Source organism: Sander lucioperca, chromosome 19 (genome assembly GCF_008315115.2).
Source record: "Sander lucioperca isolate FBNREF2018 chromosome 19, SLUC_FBN_1.2, whole genome shotgun sequence".
Taxonomy (NCBI): Eukaryota; Metazoa; Chordata; class Actinopteri; order Perciformes; family Percidae; genus Sander; species Sander lucioperca.
Genome location: NC_050191.1, coordinates 7,151,452 through 7,172,651, shown reverse-complemented (window position 1 = coordinate 7,172,651; position 21,200 = coordinate 7,151,452). Strand labels below are relative to the sequence as shown.

The window sequence follows — 21,200 nt, the reverse complement described above, 5'->3', positions numbered from 1 at the left end:
TTTGGTCAGTACAAGCTAAAGACCTTCGCACAGCTAAACTGCGAAGCTCTTATTTTTTGTCATACGGTGTAGGGGTGGCAAGGGGGCAAATTTTGAAAATCCGGAACGGAAGTGTACATTGTCCAATCTGCCCCAAACTGCTCAGGGTTGATAGGGGTCCTGCCGGAAGACATCTACATATCAATATTGAGTTATAGTCATAGGGCGTTTTCACAGATACCTCATTTGGTCCGGACTTTTCAGTTTGATCCGAACCAAAATTACAGGTGTGAAACCTCCGCTCTGGATCAAAAGACCAAATTTTGGTCCGATAAAAAGAGGTGGTCTCGGTCCGGACCAAACTGAAACATTGTCCAGTTCGTTTACAGTGTGAAAGCATTTTTTGGATGATTCGGACTTTCAGACCAAATACAAGAAGCTCTGGCAGGCTCTCCTTGTGTTACAAGACCGGGGAATAGCTCTTTTAAGGAATAGCTCGGTGCTTAGTGTGTACGTGAGTGTGTGACGGTGAATGCGCTCAGAGCAGACAGCTGTCGGCTATCAGAGCAGAGAATACATCAGCAGTTTATTTGTTAAGTGGTAGTAAATGTACAGTGCAGGTTTCCGTTTGTCTCTAAATAAATGCTCCAGAAAGAAAGTTCCCGTGTCTTGCTTCTCAACATCACAACAAAACAAAAAGAGCCGCGGCAGTAGAGGAGAGCAGCAGTCAGCTGAAAAAACTCCGACACAGAGAGAAGATACGAGAGGACGGGGAAGCCCGTCTACAAACCAATCAATTAGAAATATCTGGAGATGCAGCTCACGTATGTGATGATGACAGGACGTAGTTTTGTCACGTATAGATCTTTAGTGCGCTTGCATGACTGCAGTGTGAAACCAAAACTTACCGGATCAAATGTATACAATGAAACAAAAACATGAACCTTGGTCTGGACCTTGGTTCGGACTTTAAGGTGTGAAAACGCCCATAGAGCCTCTTACTGGCAACAGGAAGTTACAGTCGTTACACTTTGATTCCCTCTTCCTAGCTGGTTGACCAGATCCACCTCAAAAGTGGTCAGGAAAGCCTTAAGACCTTGTTGATGATTCAATTTAAAGATTGTGATTTTTTTGTTTAAGGGCATCGCTGTGGCGGCACGGCGAACTTCGGCGTTACATCATGACAAAGAAAGTTATTGTAACTCGTATGTACATTATCCAATCTGCCCTATATCTCTCATATCTGATGGTAGTCCAGGCCTGAAGACATCTGCATGGGTTTCAGGATTGATTGTGGTAAACTGGCTCAATAGCGCCCCAATGCAGTGCGTTTCACCTAGACATATGAGATTTGGTATGCCCATGAATTATGTCTTAAACTTACAAAAAAGCCTCTTGGAGCCATACCCTATACCCAACAGGACGTCAGTTATATTAAAATGAATGTGCAAATTATGGATGATTTTGAGCATTTGCAGGCTACTTTAACGAACTCCTCCTACAGATTTAACCCGATGGACTTCAAAATTAGTCAATACAATCTAAAGACCGTGTCAAAGCACTTGCGTCCAACGGTGTGGGCGTGGCTAAGTGTCAAATTACCATATAATGCCGCAAAACAGGTCGTTTTTGTAACTCGTTTTTGTCCAATCTGCTCCAAATTTTTTATACTTGATTATAGAACAGGCCTGAGAGCATGTACAAGTCAATAATGAGTAATAGTCATAGCGCCACCTACTGGCCACAGGTAGTAAGTCCTGACAAAAATCATTCAATTAACCTAACATTTACATGATGTGGTTTCAACATGAAATACAGCAACATGACGTATAAATAGTGTGTTCTCTAGCGCCACATAGTGGACACAGGAAGTGGTACACAATTTAAAAGACGTAATTTCCAATGCTATGCACTATATGGAGGTAATTAAGTCTATATCTTGCGTGCAGTGTTTGACGGTCATGGAAATTCACTGCAGGATCTAAAAGTACTGCAGGTTCAATCCTGTTGTGACATTGCAGTTTTCTAACAGACACAGTCATACCATATCCTTTAAGGAGAGGCGATATAACCTGCTGAATGTAGATCTTAGAAGGAACCTGGTTATTTACATCTCCAAAATGTCTCTGCTCTAATTGTAATATTTTAGCTTTGAGGAATAACTGAATTATTTAAACCTTCTTCTTGCATAGGAGTCTTGTAACTGTCCAACTCCAACATTAGCTGTCCTTATGAACTCCTATCAGAACAACCACTGAGGGCTTTTTCCACCCAGATCTCACTGACCAGAATATGTTAACTGTCCCCTGCAAGATGAATTATTACCTTGTTAAGTTTCTCTAGATCTTTAGGCGCTCATTTGGAGTCCAGTGCCAGTGAGTTGTCAGCCCAGCCTTAAGCTGTACCCTCACTCTTGTTCGACATTATGGAATTTAATTTAATCTCAGCCCCATTATAAGCCAATGAGCCGGAGGTGGAGTTTGTACCAATGCCTTATCATCGAATCCATGATATTACTCAGTTTTGTTTTTAAGATATTTAGTCTAAAGTAATATTAAAATCTGTCTTAAAAAATCAAGATGTGTAATATTTGTATTTTGTAAACTCATTTTTTTGTCATTAAACCCCCTAAATTCCCAGATATATTACCAAACACAAGATGTAAGAGCCATGTTGTATTGTTTACTGTTTTTTAGGGCTGTGCTCGATTGAAGAAATTCTTAGTCGACTAACACTCATTCAATTGTATCGACTAATCGATTAGTTGATTTAATCGACAGATCTGTAAATCTGAGTTTCTCCGCAAGGAGTCATGCAAAACACCACTTTAATTATTGTGTTTACCAGAGATGTGCTCGTACGTTTTTTGGAAATAAGTCATTCAGCATGAAAAAAGCATAAAACTCGGCTAAAGAAATCTAAGTTGACTAATGGCGCTTTTCCATTACATGGTACCAGCTCGACTCGCCTCGACTCTGCTCGCCTTTTTTGGTTTTCCATTACGAAAAAAAGTACCTGATACCTGCTAACAGGTACTTTTTTTAGTACCTCCTCAGTCGAGGTTCCAAGCGAGCTGAGGCGAGCCGAAAAGGTGACGTGAAAGTGACAGACGGGGGTGTCCTGAACAAACCTGCTATTTTTAAACAGTTTAGCCAGCTGTGTTTTTTTGCTGCCTCCAGCTTCATTTGAAACAAGGCTCCAGTCCAGGCAGAGCTTTCGCCGTAGCCTAACGACACACGCACATGGCCGGCTCCACGCACACACCAGCGTACAAGTATAAACATCAGGCCACTTTTACATAGGCTACACAGGCTACGGCGAAAGCTCTGCGTGGAGCCTCCACAGAACTGTAAAACAAACTCAAGTGACCTGATGTTTATACTTGTGCGCTGGTGTGTGCATCGATACGGCATAACGACCAGCCGCGCTGAGGCGGTACTAAAATCTGCAATGGAAAACGGACGCACAGTGTGTCGAGTCGAGGCGAGTCGAGCAGGTACCATGTAATGGAAAAACGCCATAAGACCAAAACGACCGATTAGTCGACTAATCGACTAAGAGGGGGCAGCCCTACTGTTTTTTGTATACTACACGTGATCTCAGTGTCTTCATGCATGTAAAAGCATAATGTGGTAGGTGGATAGTCTCTTGGCACGCCATGTCTACTCAAAAAGGGAAAAACAATACATTTTGAAGTGCACAGTTGCTGCAGTATTGCAGTATGTGGTGTTTCCTGTCTGTGTGGTTTCCTTGCTGTTCCTCTCTTTAATTGATACCTTTGACAGAGCGCGGGTTGTAAACAGAGGATCTCCTCGCCTCGGCTTGCTTCTCACTCTAGCCGAGGGCCTTCACGGGAAGGGCATGTGTTCAACCAACCAAAAACGTGTGTGTGTGTGTGTGTGTGTGTGTGCGTGTGTGCGTGTGCGCGCACGCTTTGTTTGTCTATTATAAACACACTTGACTGGGCCACAGCACATTAAAGGTCACTACTGATGTCTCCTGTTGCAGCCAAAGAGGAAAAAGGCAGACTATTTAGGTTGTTTGCCATTCAGTCCAGTGTGACTTGGACTGGGCTATGAACTATGAGCTATTATGAACATTGTTTGTGTGCTTTTTGTACTTGTGTGTCTGTGTGAACTAAGATGCCATCTGTCTTGTTGGTCTAAACTGTGGGCTGTTTCAGAGAAAAACTCAGGAGACACCTCAAAATCTGACTACACTGAAAATTCAACATTTATTACACCAAATGGACTTTCTCCTGGGGTAATTTAGAAACCGTTTCTGCATTAGTCCATCAGACAACACTGAAGTCAAATATTCAAATGTAAAATGTCCCAGTATATTTTGGTCACAATTCTTTAGAAACTACTTTAAGAGATACAAAATGGTTTTTTATGATATGTAAAAAAAAAAAAAAAAAAAACATACAACAACAAACAACTTTGAATTACTATATTAGTATTGGCATTCAAAATAAATAAAATGTTTGTATGTGAACACAAATGTATGCTAGCTTATTGGTTTCAGGCAATAACAGTTTGAAAATGTATTGGTATTTGAACTGATATTATGCTCATGACCGTTTGGGAGTCGTTGCAAGTCATTCCTTATTTCTCTGTCCCTTGTTTCCTGTGTGACTCAACTGGCCACTATCAAAACAAAAAAAACGTACTATATGTTGCTGATGCACATTAATTTCGAACTACGTCGTTGGTGGAAGCTGGACACATGGGGTGGTGTTGAAAGAAAAAATGTATTGCTGTCATGCACGAATTGCATTAAAATAATCAGCTTTTGGTACAAATAAATTAAGGCTTTTTTTAATGTCATCAGTCTCATTGTGCAACAGCTAATGGTTTGCACATTTGCCAGCAACATATACTGTACACTGTTTGTATGCAATGTGCTGCCCTGGGCTCCAAGTTAATTTAATCTAATTAGTTTAAAAACGTATATATTTTAGAATGAGCTCTTGCGTTTCCGATGTTCTTTTATTTATATATATTTATATATATTTTTTTAACATTCTTCCCTTTTGTTACTTGGGGTTAGCTAATTCACATTGTACTTTGCCAGCCTGTTTAGACTTTGGTTATTTGCTGGACATGAGGATGGATCATAGCTACAGGCAGTGAGAAGAAGTAAAAGGCCTGTATTTATCTCCTGAGACACACAGGCTTTGCAGTAGAGGTTATCTGTTCGGCCCTGCCAGCAGTGCTTTGAAAGACCGTTGGATGAATGGCAGCCTTAGCCACAGATGCTGCCAGGGTTTTGCGATGACCTCTTTTCTTTGTTGTTTTTCCCCTCCGGTCTCCTGTGCCTTCCCTCTCCATGCCAGCCCTCTCAATGGCTTTTCTACTTCTTGTCCCTTGCAGTGATGCTGCAGCTCCTTGCATCACTGTACCTAAGTGACAGTAGAAATATCCAGGCAGCATAAAAGTAGAACCGAAGCCTCTTTCTTTACATTTACGCTTCCTAAATGTCAGGTTTATGTTGCATCCCCGTTATAATCAACAGTTAAAGTCAGTTTAGACAGCACAGTCATCACAGAACCACAACAAGACTTGTTGTGGTAGGTCAGCCTTAGGCTAGGTTGACTAGGGCGCTTTTGTAGTGAAAAAAAAGCTGGCAGCGTTTTTATTCCAAAAAGCAGCCGAGAGCGTCTTTTGCTACTGCTACAGTATCCTAGCTAGAGCGCTATGTGGAGCGGTGCTAATGTTAAAACAAAGTGGTGGTGCGAGCTAGAGAAAGAACAGAGAGAGAGAGAGAGAGAGAGCGAGAGGGAAAGAGTGCTGCTGCTAACGTTACATGAAACAAAGCAAGTTCCCTGTACAGGGAGCACTCGGTCATACCGTATGCTACCGTACCGCTGTGCTCCGACTCCATTTTCTCTTGTTGTTATAAAAACGACAGGTCTAGCTAACTCCGCTTGTCATTGGTCGGCTGTCAAAAAAGTGCTTGACGAAGGGCGTTTTTTCCCCAAAAAATTGAACTTTTTTCAACTTCAAAAAGACGTTCCGAGCTACAAAAAAGTAGACGGCGGTGGCGTTTAAAAAAGTGCTCAGGACTTTTTTGAAAACACGGTTTACTCCATAGGATTATAATGTAAAACAACTGGCAGGTCAAAAAAAGACGCCAAGTGTGAACATAGCCCTAATGATTATTTCTACCGTGTATACAGGTACATTTTGGTCACTTTTAGAGGTTGACCGATATGGGTTTTCTCTGGCCGATGCCGATCTTTAGAAATCAGGGTCAGCCGATTGCCGATTAATGCTGCCGATTTAATTTGGCCGATATTTGGCCGATATGTGCTTGTTTTTAAACCTCTGTTTGAAAGATAAAATGTAACACTAATATACACAGAATTTCTCAACAAAAACATTTATTGAACACTTCACCAATCTACACTTGTATACTTCAATTAAAAATGTATAATGTAAAAACAAACTGTATAAATAATGTATGAAAAATATATTAATAGAAACAGGTAAGAAGAAAAACTTTGTCAAATAAACTTTTAAATGAAAAAAATAAAGTTTAGTGCACTTAGCAGCATTTATTAAACTTCTGAGAATACAAATCTGCTTCACAGAAAGTGACATTATTAATCTCAACAATATTACTTCCTAACTCCTGTTGAATCACATAAGACTAGGGCTCTCTAAAGTCAATTCTTGTTCACCTTGTTTGTTAGATCATTGTTCATTTGTTTGTGTGTTTTATCTGTGTTTTGGGGACCCTACTGTTAGCCTAGCTACATGTCCTGTTGACCTCATTAGGATCTTATCTGAGCAGATTTCTGTCATTCAAACAACTCTTAGTTGGAATTTAAAACTCGTCCAGCCAATTTAATAAAATTAAGGGTTTTATTCGTGCTCAAGTCCATAGATGCAGTTAATGGATACAGGCACAGAGAACTGAAGGCTCTGTTAGCAACGATTAGCTCCGTTAGCGGTTAACTAGCTCCAGTTAGCTCCGTTATAGGAGTGGATGAGACTGCCACGGACAGGGGTAACAACCATACTCTGATAAATGACATTCGGGGAGCTTCCACAGTGGTGTGACCGCGGTGTTTTGTACGGTTTTATTAGTACAGTTAATCCCAAGGCAAGAACACCAGCAACATGCTACTGCTAACGGTAGCGTCTGAACCTGAAGTGGCTGCGCGAGACACACGGCAAGACTTCACAAGGGGAGGGGCTGGAGGCAGCTGGTCTGGGTACGCTGTAAAAAAATGTCGCCTATTCATGTTTTTAACACTAGGCTGCCCGAAGATGCGCCTGCCTATTAATCGGCATGATATACTGGGATATTGGCCGATGCCGATTATGTTAAAAAATGCCAAAAATATTTTTTTTAGCAGTGGGGGCAGGTCTGTTCGAACAACATATGAACGGGAACTGACGCTTCGCTGCAACACAAACAAATATATTTATTCACCTCTATTCACACACAATGCAGCATATTTTCAGTTGTGATTGAACTGTATTTTTTGAGGAACAGCCCTATTTCTGATACCGTGGTGGCAGAACTTTTGCCATGGTGGGCCGCCACTACAAAATCAACATAGAGGAAACACTGTAGTTGTACTTTTTAAAGCCATTTTTGTACCCCTACTTTTTTTTATTTTTGCTCCGGCGACAGGCTTTTGTCCTCCAAACAGAAGTTATCCACTTTTGTTCTGAGTATAGAGCGAAATTGAGCAGGACTTTGGCTGCACCATGCTTTTCGCCAGAAACTGATTTGGGTTGTTGGTTTAAATCCAAGCACAGATGTCTGTTTAACCATGGCAGCTTTTACCATTAGTTATTACATCATGAATGGTCTCGCAGCTGGCTTTTCCGCTAGGTTATTTGGACTTTATTTACAGTAACTAATTCAACTTTAAATCAATCTTAATTACTTTCTGGCTGCTCTGTACATCCTCTAATACATTTTCACCTCTTTTGTGGGTGAACAAGGACATGAGTGTGTTTCTGTGGTTAAAGTTTTGAGGGCAGAGAGAGTGGTTGTAGCTGAAAGAAATGTCTATTAGAGAAAGTGAAGAAACAACTGCAGAAGCTTCTCCTTCACGACCAAAGCCCGCGTTGTTGTAGCATTTCTCTTTATCTATGAGCTATAATGAAAAATTCCATTCAATACCATAAAGTGCTCATTTTGTGCTTTTGGGCTTTTTCCCTTTCCTTTATCTTTTCTGTGCATTTTCTAGGTTTATAAAGTGAAAAAGCCCAAAGTCCGCCCCAAAGGGACTTACCATCTCCAACAGAAAACACTGTTCACAAACTGCTCCACACAGCTCTATAGTAGTCCAGCCTTTACTTCAGAGACAAACGTGCGTCACTTTGTAACACACGTTATAATGCTCGCCTAGCTGCTAGCGTAGCACACCCTCATACTCTGCTTCTGACTGGCTAGTAGTCCTTACCTAGGTACTGTCAGGGCACGCCCTCATACTCTGCTTCTGACTGGCTAGTAGTCCTTACCTAGGTACTGTCAGGGCACGCCCTCATACTCTGCTTCTGACTGGCTTGTAGTGCTGACCTAGCTACTGAGCATGTGCGACTCCCAACAAAGATGGAACAGCAGTGAGATGTCTCACTCTGTAGCTAAAACAGAGAGCTCAACACACAGGGTGAAAAGAGGAGCTGCAGCAATGTGCAGTACAACAAAAAGATGGTGTTTTTTGAAAGTTAAACCATGTAAACCTATTCTCCTCTACCCAGTGAGCCAACCCGGCCACATGGTGCCAGTCTTTTTCAATCAAGTCTTTTTCATGGTATCCACTTCAGCTGAAGGACTTTAACTCACGGTGAGAAGTCGGTGAAAACACAATCTTCAAGATACTTCCAACAAAAGAAATCCTAGGAAAATGAATGTTTTTTGACCAGGTCTTTCAGGACGGGGAATGCGTTGTCCGACCATATCGCCCCGGCCTACCGTGTGCGTACTGCAGCCATCAAAGCCAAGTGCGGTGTTTCGTCTTTGTCACAACCCCACCATTGTACCATTCCAAATTTGATTCAATTTCCTGCATCCTGCCAGCCTCAGAGCCCCGCTCTGTCTCTAGCAGAGCTAAAAAAAAAATTGTTATCGTCCACCAGTCAAGAAGGCTAATGTTTTTGGCGTCTTTCTATTTCCAGACAAATCATTTAGTTGGTTTTATAATTTGACATTGAGTCCTTGGTTGCAGCCCCAGCTCCCACACAGCATTGTGTGTCTGTATCAGATACTCAATCTCTGTAATTGAAATGGATGGAGTAATTCTCCTCCGGCCTTCCCTCAGGTAGGGTGTGTGTGTGTGTGTGTGTGTGTGTGTGTGTGTGTGTGTATGTATGTGTGTGTGGACACAGACAAGGGAGCACTGCAGCAGCTGAAATGGGAGGTATTCATCACATGAATACAAGCACACACCTTTTAGCTCTGTGTTCTCCTGAGCCTTTCTTATAGAACCTTGAGTCTGCATCCACATTAATTAATCACACACACACACACACACACACACACACACACACACACACACACACACACACACACACATACACACTCATAGACACCGAACAGCAAGCCTGCTCGCCCGGGCTTTGAACCCCCCCAAAGCCTAGAACAACACACTGAGGCAGCACCGCCCATCTTCCTGATGAACACGCGCACACAAACACACACACACACACACACCTAAACACATAGTCATAGACACACACACATGCATTGCACCCTTCTTGAAGTCTGCCTGCTCCCTCAAAGTTCCCACGCTTGAATAAACGAAGCAGCCGAACAAAATTAACAGCAGAATTTCACATCGGCAGTCAGCCTCTTTCTATCTTGTATTCAGTGTATTATCACAGCTTTGCTTTAAATCCCTCTTTTCTGTATCACCGTCAGATATTCAACACACACACACACACACACACACACACACACACACACACACACACACACACACACAGACAGAAGTGAAGCGGGATAATGCCTTTCACTGTAACCTTGACAAAAAGTGTTGACGCTCGAGTATCTGGCAGCAGAAGCCAAGAGGTTAATACACTTTGGGATTGTGTATGTGTGTGTTCGTGCGTGCGCATGCTTTCTGCCTACGATAACACGATTAGCCAAAGGCTTAGCCATCACTTTTCCTCACTTCCCCTCCGTGACCTCTCGCAAAATACAGCGTAGACTCAACATTGAGGCAGTAGTTGGGGCTAAATGGGATCACCAGGGCTGAGGGTTGTTCAGATCTGGATCCAATTGTAGGATTAAGGATTAGACCTGGAATTTGCATTGAGTTAGCATTACGATATGGCGACACGTTGCTATCTTGAGAACATTTCTGGGTTGAGAAAGGCAGTGAGCCGAGGAGAAACTTCAGGAAGGGATTTTTTTTTTTTTTTTTCATAGGATGAGAGCAGCCTGCAGTTTTTCTTTTAATATCAGTGGCACTTTGACTGCTGTCAGTCTTTTGAAGGCAGATGCTGCTATTTTTGAGCTAAAGCTGCTTAGTCAGTTTGCAGTGCAGTTTAATTGATCTCTCCTAGTAAAGCTGCAAAGACGTTAAGTTTAAAGCCCTGTTTGTTTTCTGGCTACCTGTATACTCGGAGGGCAGGATATATCGTAAAGTTTAGGGAATTTCACAAAACTAGGTCAACAGATTGTTTTAGTTTTGATAGCAAAATTGAATCTGTTGTTACATGCATATTGTGTTTCAGTCATCATAATAATGCTGTGTTCATTTCCTTGTAGAAAAGTCTGGGAACTTTCATTTTATTTTGTTGGCAAGCCAAAGCGATTTCTCAACACACCCAAACACTCATGGAGCCAGGCAAACTTGTTAAATGACTCCACTGACTTGTCTTTCAGATTTCTTTTATTACCATTGTATTAAATATTTACTGATTTGGTTTGATGTAATGTGTCCTGCAATGTGACAATTGGTGATTTTAGTTCTTTATCCCTTGTGTTGTCCCCGGGTCAAATTTGACCCGTTTTTAGAAATATGGGTTTCTTTCAACCAAATTGCCCCAAAATGACATGGATCCATGGATGTGCTTTGCAGGTAACATGAATGATTACTTTCACTGAACTTTGGGTGTCCATTTTAAAGCATTTGAAAGAAATGTTTAAAATGGTTTCATACCAGTGTCCTGACTAAACTTTGACATGAATCAGTCTGTGATTCATTCAACATCCTCTGATCTCAACTATTAGTCAAAATAACTCATGATTTCTGCTTTTTTTTTTAAAACTCAAATTAGGTATAATGTCATATTTAGGTTCATTGACCATGAATTAAAGGTGCAGTAGGTAAGCCTTATAAAACTAACTTTCTGTCATATTTGCTGAAACTGACCCTATGTTCCAGTAGAACTACATGAAGCAGATAATAAAAAAAATAATCTTGCTCCTCTGGTACCACCTGCAGCCTGTAGTGTGATTTCAAAAATCCACCGCCCCCTGTTCAGATGCACCAATCAGGGCCAGAGGGGGGTGTCAACTGCGTGTCAGTCACTGCTCACGCACACGCATTCATTCTCCCTTGTGGGGGGAGGGGCTTAGGAGACCGTTTTGGGCTTTAGCGGAAAGGGGGGGGGAGGGACTGAGAAGTTGTCGATGTTCAAATCTTTTAGCTAAATCCTGGATCTTCACAATCCTACCTACAGCATCTTTAAAAAAAAAACTAAAAAAAAAGATCGATTTGAATTTTTAGTTTTTTTTTTTTCAAACAGCCCTATTTATTTTTAATAAATATCATACCTAATATCATAGAAATAGAATGAGAGTAGAATGGACATTCCCATTCAAATCAACAAATCGTTGTTGGACTGCTACATATCACAGAATGGGACGGGTCACCGGATACGGTGTAACAGTAGGCCGAGGCGGAGCACTCGTTCTTCTCAAGTTACCAAAAATGCCACAGAGTCTGACTTAAAGTCGATGGGTGGTAGATAAATATATTAATGAATCGATTAATTGATTAGTTGTCAACTATTAAATTAATCGCCAGCTATTTTGATTATCGATTAATCGTTTTTATTAAAAAAAATTTTTTTGTTAAAATGTGAATATCTTCTAGTTTCTTCTCTCCTTTGTGACAGTAAACTGAAGATCCTTGAGTTGTGGACACAACAAGACATTTGAGGACGTCCTCTTAGGCTTTGGGAAACACTGATCCACATTTTTCACCATGTTTTGACATTTTTATAGATCAAACAAGTAATCGATTAATCGAGAAAATAATCGACAGATTAATCGACTATGAAAATAGTCGTTAGTTGCAGCCCTAGATACATATTTCACCTATATTGTTCAAACTGAGTGGGGGGAAAAAGGACTAAGGTGGATTAACTCATCAATTCGTATAAAACTCAATAAACGCTCAGTGTTTTTCGGATGCAATTTAAAGTGTGATGCTCCCTGACAGAGGGGGAGTAGAAAGCTTCAGAGTAAAGGGCGCCACCGATTGAGTCACTTTTAATGTGACCTATAGTATAGGGCTGACTTTATTGTGGTGGTGGAGCTTTGCTGCCGTGACATAATCCACAGCTCTGTACCCGGGTTGAATTGTGTAGAGCTGCGAGCTCTGAATAACAGTGGAAGGGAGAAGCGAAAGCTTCACCAAGGAGCTCAGCGTGACCCAGAGCTGGAGGGCACAGCCGACTGTTGAGACGCTTTGCGTTCACGTTGATGTAATCCACGTGACATTTACTCTTCTTTGCTTCTTGTTCCCAAAGCAAAGAACCCCAACCCACATATCTAGATATTATATTACCTTCCTCTCTTAAAATATTTTATTCTAGTTAGCATCAGCAGTAAGTTAACACAGCTCCAATACGGCTTAAAGCTAACAGGAGCCTAAACCGTAAAATAAGGTTGATATACGATTACAAACAGACATGAAGATTAGAACTGTAGCATGTATGCAGCATCTGCAAAGCGACTAGGGCTGGGCGATAGGGAGAAAATCCGATATCACGATATTCTTGACCAAATATATCGATATTGCGGCGATATTCTAGGGTTGACAATTGGTGCTCTAACAAAATATCTTCACACTTAGATTTTAGATAAATAATCATCAGTAATGTGGACATAATGTCTAAGTGGGGAAAAGGCAAATAATAAAACAGCTAGAACAGTCTGGTAAGTTCAGAGAAGTACATCACTTTACTGTAATGCAGCCTTTAAAACCAGGAAAAGACAACACTGATGTCATATCAAGATATTACGATATCCAAAATCTAAGACGATATCTAGTCTCATATCACGATATCGATATATATCGATATATTGCCCAGCTCTAAAAGCGACACAATAAAGCAGTGCTAAGAACACATTTTAACACATAATCCTTTCCGTCAAATGTGGGACATACAGTTGGGGAACAGATTCAAAAGTGATCAATGTTGAAATGTAGACTCATTGATTTAATCCATCACAGGAACATGCAGTTGCATTTTTATTCCGCCTACTGTCTATCCATTTTTGGATACTCGACTGAACAAGTACAACTCACGTTTGCATTTTCACCTCTGTCAACACAATCAGTAGTGTGTGTGTGTGTGTGTGTGTGTGTGTTTTAGATAAAAAGCAACATCACATTTGTCAATCGCTCTCCATCACTCATGCACACTCCCACAACATAGCAGCACAGACAGACTGTCTTTACCGCCTGATTGCGTGGAAGTGAAGGTTATCTTGTTCTGAACAACCAAACGATGCATCACTCTCCTGTCCCAACGCACGCACACACGCACACTGCAGTGTAGGAAGTAATGCAATAAGTTAATGTCGTTATTGGCCCGTCCAGCCACACTAACAGAGATATACCAGCTAATACTCATGTTTTGTTTTTAGCGCTGAGCTGCAGTAGAAGAACACTTTGTACATAGCATGCTATAGAATACAACAGGCAGGAGTGTGTGTTTTTGTTTGTGTGTGTGTGTGTGTGAGGTAAAGGACATCTGCCTATGTCGGGGATGAATGAAGCCTGCAAGGTGTGGCACTTTATTTTTTTAATGCATCCATCACTCTCCTCTTCACTCATTTTCTGTTAGAGGTAGGAACTCGGGGAGGAAGGAATAGAAGAAAAAAAAAGCCGAGTGGATGAGGATGGAAGGAAGAAAGGAGAGAGTAAAGGGAAGAGGCATAAAGACAAAAGGAGAGAGGGAGGATAGGAATACTGAAAAGGGAAAATGGGGAAAAAGGAGAAACGATTGATGGATATCTCATGAGAGGACAAGTGAATGTAGGAAGAGAAACAAATGGATGGATTGTGTTTCGAGGGACTGATACTGTTCGTTAATGACTTTTGGACATTGAGTCCCCCATTTCTTTCTGCCATTCCTCTCCCATCTATCCTTATTCTCTGTCTGGGAACAGAAAGGTAATGATTCCTCCTGTCTTCTGAGGACGCCAGAGGCGCTTTCATTTTTCATCCGTCCATTTCTCCCATCTTTCCCATGTTCTGCTTTATAGGTTATGTCAAAAAGGGGCGAGCATCCTACACGCATACAAGCCTTGTTTTCTACTTTGTCATTTAAGCCTTCTCTGATGAACCTAATGCATTCACAAGCTTCACCTCTGACGTGCAACACTATGACGAAGACAAAAAAAAAGAGAGCCACAAAAATAAGAAGTAGCTAGAAAGAGGAGGGATTGAATTGGATTTCTTCTTTATGGTGCACTCACACCAGCAGCAACAGGGAGAAAAAGCAGGGTGAAAATATTCATCGGAAAAGGCAATCCCCAACACTCGACTCTTCTGAAGATGTAGAAGCAGCCGGGGGTTGTTGCCGTGGGCGATTAACACTGGTGGTTTTCTGGAAAGATCTTTCCCAAATTGTATGTATTCTCCCACTGCGACAAGCCTTCCACCTACAGCAAATATCATACGGCTTGTCCTCCCCTACTGCTCTTTCTTTCTATCCAAGACTCTCTCCTCCTCCGCTACCACTCATGTTTGACTGAAGCATCATAGACGCTGCCCTCTGCTCAGCCATCTGCTACCTCACCACGCTCGCAGTCGCAAACAAAAACGGCCTTCCCGGGCAGCAACGCACGCCGCCTCCGATATCGTTGGACTTTTGCTCTCACAACCTCACAGACCTCAGCTGAATCCTGTCTCCGTTTTTTATAGTCCTCCCCATCTGGACACTGACACAAATCCTGGGTGTGCTAACGAGCTGATTTCAGCACATTTCTTGATCAGGGTCCTGACAAGCTGTCTCACAAACACCTCAGATCTTTTTTTGATTAAAGCTCTTCTCTACGATCTGTGTACTTGTAACTGAATGGTCAGAAAGACAAATTATATTTTTATTATTATTGATGAATCTGCCAATTATATTCTTGATTTCTTAGATTCTTGATTATCGTAAAGCCTATGAAATGTTAAGTGAATTGTCCAGAGCCCAATGTGACACATTCAAATAGCTTGTTTTAATCAACGGTTCACAAAAAAAACCCAAAACATATGCCATATGAGACAAAAGAAAGCAGCAAATCCTCGCAATTTCTTGGAAAATGACCATTTGACCACCATTTGTACCTCACACACACACACACACACACACACACACACACACACACACACACACACACACACACACACACACACACACACACACACAGATACAGGAAGAGCAGTGAGGGGGAAGGAAGCACAGTGACAAGACAATGGAGGGGTGGAAAGTGTCTTGTCGCTCTGGATGCTTTAATGGAGTGAAAATGTGAGAGAGATGAAAAACAGGAAGGACAAGTGACTACAACAGTAACTGGATCTGCTGACACCTCCTATTCACATGGCTGGAGGCTTAAAAAAACATTCACATTATTACAGGTTGTGTGTTTTTGGTCCATTTCTGTCTGATTACGCATTTGTTGTAGAATTCGAAAGCCACATTTTAATGTAGATTTCGTGCACAGTATGAATGTGAATTCATCATTATCATTGTCATTCTTACTAGGGATCGACCAATACTGATGCCGATGCCGACTATTGGTAGTTAAGGAAACCGTGAAAATGAAAATCTTTAAAGGAACACGCCAACTTATTGGGACTTTAGCTTATTCATCGTATCCCCCAGAGTTAGACAAGTCCATACATACCCTTCTCATCTCCGTGCGTGTTGTAGCTCTGTCTGACGCCCCCAGCATTAGCTTAGCCTAGCACAGATCATGCAGGTAACTGGTTCCAACTAGCCGACTGCTCCGAATAAGTGACAAAATAACGCCAACATGTTCCTATTTACATGTTGTGATTTGTAGAGTCACAGGGTGTACAAATAACAAGGTCACATGAGACAGCCATATTCTAACCGTATACTAAGTGGGAACTATATTCTCAGAAAGTGGAAGCACTGCTACTTGGGTGGAGTGATTAGCGCAACACCGAAAAGTACAGTTACTTCCGTCAACAAAACCAATGTGAATAGCTAGTTAGTAGCGAACGTGACTGGTGATCATGGCATTATTTGTACACCCTGTGACTATACAAATCACAACACGTAAATAGGAACAGGTTTGCGTTATTTTGTCACTTATTTGGAGCAGTTGGCTAGTTGGAACCAGTTACCTGCATGATCTGTGCTAGGCTAAGCTAATGCTGGGGGCGTCAGACAGCGTTACAGCACGCACGGAGATGAGAAGGGTATATATCGACAAATTCAGATTTCGGAATGTTCCAAACTCCAACACAACACTTTGTTTAAATGCTTTAAGCAATTATTTACAGGGTTCATAAAGTTTTGGAATTTGAAAAATGCAAATTCCAGGCCTGAAAAGGTTTTGGAAACATTAAAAGACCCAGAAAGTTTTGGAAAAGTCATGGAATTTTTTTTTTAACACAGCATAATAATATGTGATTAATAAATGTATTTTCACGTCGTCTTAACCTCAACATTCTATTCGGAGTACGATGTTACGAATCCCACTATGAACCACATACATTGTCATTCATTTTATTGTTAAACCTCTGAGGGTAAACTTTAACACAGATTTTAATTCTTATTGTATAATGTCGACTGACATTTTCAGGAATACATAGTCATGGAAATTTGCCAAAAAGTCATGGAAAAGTATTGGTTAAAATGCGTATGAACCCTGTATTTAATAAATTACAAACTTTCAACATAATACACTGTAAAAGATAGTCAGTCAGATAGTGTTGTGGGCGGGACATTAAAGGAAAATTCCGGTCGATTTCAACACGTAGCTCTGTTGTCTGTAAATTTGGAGTGCTGTCAGTAGCGAGAAAAACAAAAACAATCGGTGTTGCCTACACCGTGTTATCCTCCTGCTAGCGTTAGCACCCAGGAGGCTGAAACTGGGCAAGTTTGAAACTTGTTTTTAGCCTCTTAACATGTTCGAGATGTCATTACAAGTGCCTACCCATGTGAAGTGATTCCTCCCGAGTGAACACAATGAATCTGACTGCAGTAGATGTGAAAGAAATGCATAAAAGTCGTGCTAATTTAGCTCTGTTCAGTTCCGGTGTTGAGACGGCTACTGACAGCACTCCACATTTCCAAACAACAGAGCTGCGTGTTGAAACCGACCGGAATTCTCCTTTAAGTCAGACTCAGTGGTGAGTGAAACCGAAGCAGAGGGACAGACGCAGAGCTGTAGCCGAGCCAAAGTAGAGCACTTTTTAATTCATTAACTTTATCGGTTATCAGGCAAATAAAACGCTGATACAGATAATCTGCAAATTGCCAAAAGACGGCCGGATAATCAGCCAGGGCCGATAATAGGTCTATCCCTAGTTCTTACGTTGTTGTTCCTCTTAAAGGATTAGTTCAATACCAAAATCACTACAACTCTCATCTGTGTGAGTTAAGCATGGTGCTGAAACCAGGAGGCGATTAGCTTAGCATAGCATGAAGACTGGAAGCGGGGGGGAAACGGGTAGCCTGGCTTTGTCCAAAATAAGAAAATCCACCTACCAACACCTATACAGCTTATTAACCTTTCTGTTGTTCTCGGGTCAAATTTGACCCGTTTTCAAAGTTTCTATATCAAAAATATGGGTTTCTTTCAAGCAAATTATCCAAAAATAAAATGGATGGTTCCATAAAACGCAAACGCCCTTTGCAACGGATCAGATCACTGATTTGAGGTGTTTTTATTTAATTTTATAGCATTATTCTGACTAAACTATGACATATCTGTTATTAGCCATCAACATACGTTTCTCTGATCTTAAATATTAGTCAAAATTATTCATTATTTCAGCTTTTCTCTAACACAATAATTAGATCATTTCATATAAATGAGGTTCATTCACCATGAATTCCAAAAAGAAGTGTAAAACTAGTGTTAATAAGTAGAGATGGCCCGATGCCATTTTTTGCTTCCCGATACCGATTCTGATACCTGAACTTGCGTATCGGCCGATACCGAGTACTGATCCGATACCAGTGTGTCATATATTTTATTATGTTTTAACAGCTGTATACTACTATCCCTGTATGGATGGGATATGATTTCTGTCTTTGTTGTCGGTCTGGCTCAGGTTAAACTCTTTGTGAAACATGAATGCCACAGAACTTTCTCTTATTATGCAGTTTGACAGTCAGTTATAACGGAAAAAGAACATAAATAAACTACTTTAATGTAGATTTTCTTTAGGGCTTTATTACGTGGTATCGGATCGGTGCATTAACTCCACTACTTCCCGATACCGATACCAGCGTTTTAGGCAGTATCAGAGCCCATACCGGTATCGGTATCGGATACTGGTATCGGTATCGGAACATCTCTATTAATAAGTTGGAGTTAGTTGTGTATATACTGGTGGTAATGAAAAGAAAAGAAAGTGCAGAAAACGTTAAAATAAGCGACAAAAACGTCAGAAAAAGCAAGCAAAATGTTGAAAAAAAAAGCAACAAAAACATAAAAAAGGCTTAATTTTGACCCAGGAGGACAACTCAAGGGCTAATAAGCATCTTATTGGTTAAATCTGTACACAATCAGAGATGTCAAAAGCGTGAGTTGCCAGATACAGTCAATACAGTCGGTAATGTAATAAATGACCTGTAAAGCAACAAAAACAAAAGCTTTGGTGAGAGCCAGGCTCAATAAGGCATGTATGCAGTATCAGCAGCTTTATCCAGAATTATTATCTGTATCTATTGCTTTGTAATCACAATGGTCTTCACAGCTAGTGACCAGATTCTCACCTCCCAGTGGGGATTTAAAAGAAATAGTCACATTTTCCTGTGGGCACGGTGCTATTTCTGATGGACGGCAGTGGCCCTGCGCCTGCAGCTGGTGATTCAGCATTGTGTCTAATGGAAAGCTTTTAGCTGCCCCTGCATCCTCCCACTTCTTACAGAAGGAAATAAACACACAGATTTACACAATAACAAACCTGCAGCTTTTCTGGCTTTCATCTTGACTCTACTTGTGTGACTTAGACTTCCCTATTACTTTTTTTTAGCGTTTCCTCTTACCATTTTTACTCCCTGCCCTTCTCTCCGTAGGGCCGCCTTCCCTCCGCTGATGTATTCATGTTTTCATTCCTGCTCTCTCTGTCTTACTCATTGTCTTTCTTTACCGCCCCATCTTCCATCTTCCATTTCATTTTTTTTGCCTTTTCGGACACACCTCCAAGTGACCAGCTAGCTCAGACAGATGAGGTCTTGTGTTTATACCTGGTATGTTAGGACTTTTTGCTTTGCTGAGGGCTCGATGCTGCACGCTTAATGATTTATTGAGCTACCTGGCACATAACACAGACTGAGGTGTTGTGGTGCTTTTGGAATCGTTAAAAGGGTTTGGGTGACGGCAGCGCTGGAATGATGGTGTGTTTGTCTCTGTGTATCTTCCCTCCTGCTATGAGGCTAATCACTAGAGATAGGCAGTACTCCCAACGTTTCATCAGTGCCGATAATCGCTGCCTCTCACCATCTGTCGAGCTAAATAATTTATTCAACCTCCAAACATAACTCTTAACTTCTGCTGTTTGTTCACTGCTTTTTGTCAGTGCTACTGCTGCCGACACCTGTTGTCATTCATACTTATGAAAGGAGTGCTACGCTGACTAACGAGCTTTTAACATTTCAATGAACTTCATTGGAGTTTTTGCTTATTTAAAAAAAAAAATGATCTAAAGGTTTTTTTTAATCCAGCTTCCTCCCTAGCATTTCTTTCTTTCTTTTATAGCAGACAGATGAAATGTAAAACACTCCTTTCAAGACACAACAACTGTCCTGCAAGAATGTGTTTTGAGAAATACGGCAATCTAGTTCTAATCTTTCTATCTTACTCTCTTGCAGGCAGTATAAAGGGAGCGACAATAGTGGATGCTCTGGATACACTCCATATCATGGAAATGTTTGAAGAGTTTGATGCTGCTACCGACTGGGTAGAAAAGAACCTCGACTTTAATGTGGTAAGGGTGTGTGTGTGTGTGTGTGTGTGTGTGTCTGTGTCTGTGTCTGTGTGCGTGCGTGCGTGCACGCCCTTGTGACGATCAACTAAATTGATTCTGCACAAGCCTTGACCCTCTGCCATAAGCCAAGACTCAGTCACAATGTAATTAAAGAAATGTGAGCAACAACAGATAAGAACACCGCGTCTGACATCCAAATAACTGGAGGTGAAATATAACAAATATATTTTAGCAGCTATAGCAGAAATTCACGTAAAAATACAGGTCTTTGATAGAGTGCTTCAAAACTTCAACTCAGTGTTCTGTTTTCGAGGTGAACTTGATGCCGTTTGCTAGTAAACCTCCTGAATCTCATGCTTTCCTACTGGAACTTGAATGCAACATATAATGCCAGTAGTTTGGTGTACAATCCTAAATCTAGTTCGCCACCTTTCTGCTGAGTTTCAGCCAAATCCGCCAGTAACATTTTAAGATTTGTTGCTGACAGATGCACAGAAGTGAAAACATAATCTGCCTCCAATTTACATAGTAGTAGAACGTAGTTGAGGAGAAGAAAGAAAAAAATCACTTGCCAGAAAACTGTTGGATCAGAGAAAAGCAGGGAGGGATTTAAATGATGCAAGTATTACAAAAGGAGGTCATGTTTACTGGAGCATGGTAAAGTGAAAGACACAAATCTCTCTTTCTGAAGTATCCATATTCCGTTGCCTGCCGTGTGTGTGTAACCAAGCTGTGCCAAAGTAGATGTGATCGGTGTTGCATCCTGCAGTTAGCATAGTAGAAGCATAGTTTTCTCATTAAAACACCAAAACAACTCATGAACTTTTTTAAA

The 21,200-nt window shown here is 41.1% G+C and overlaps 1 protein-coding gene across 1 annotated transcript in view; it reads left to right on the top strand.

Moving 5' to 3' along the window:
* Positions 1-21,200, top strand: part of man1a1 (mannosidase, alpha, class 1A, member 1) — a 161,582-nt gene that overhangs the window by 50,398 nt on the left and 89,984 nt on the right. Inside the window, exon 3 of the mRNA XM_031321702.2 lies at positions 20,253-20,368. Within this exon, the coding sequence (XP_031177562.1) occupies positions 20,253-20,368 (116 nt within the window). The remainder of the gene's footprint in view (positions 1-20,252; positions 20,369-21,200) is intronic.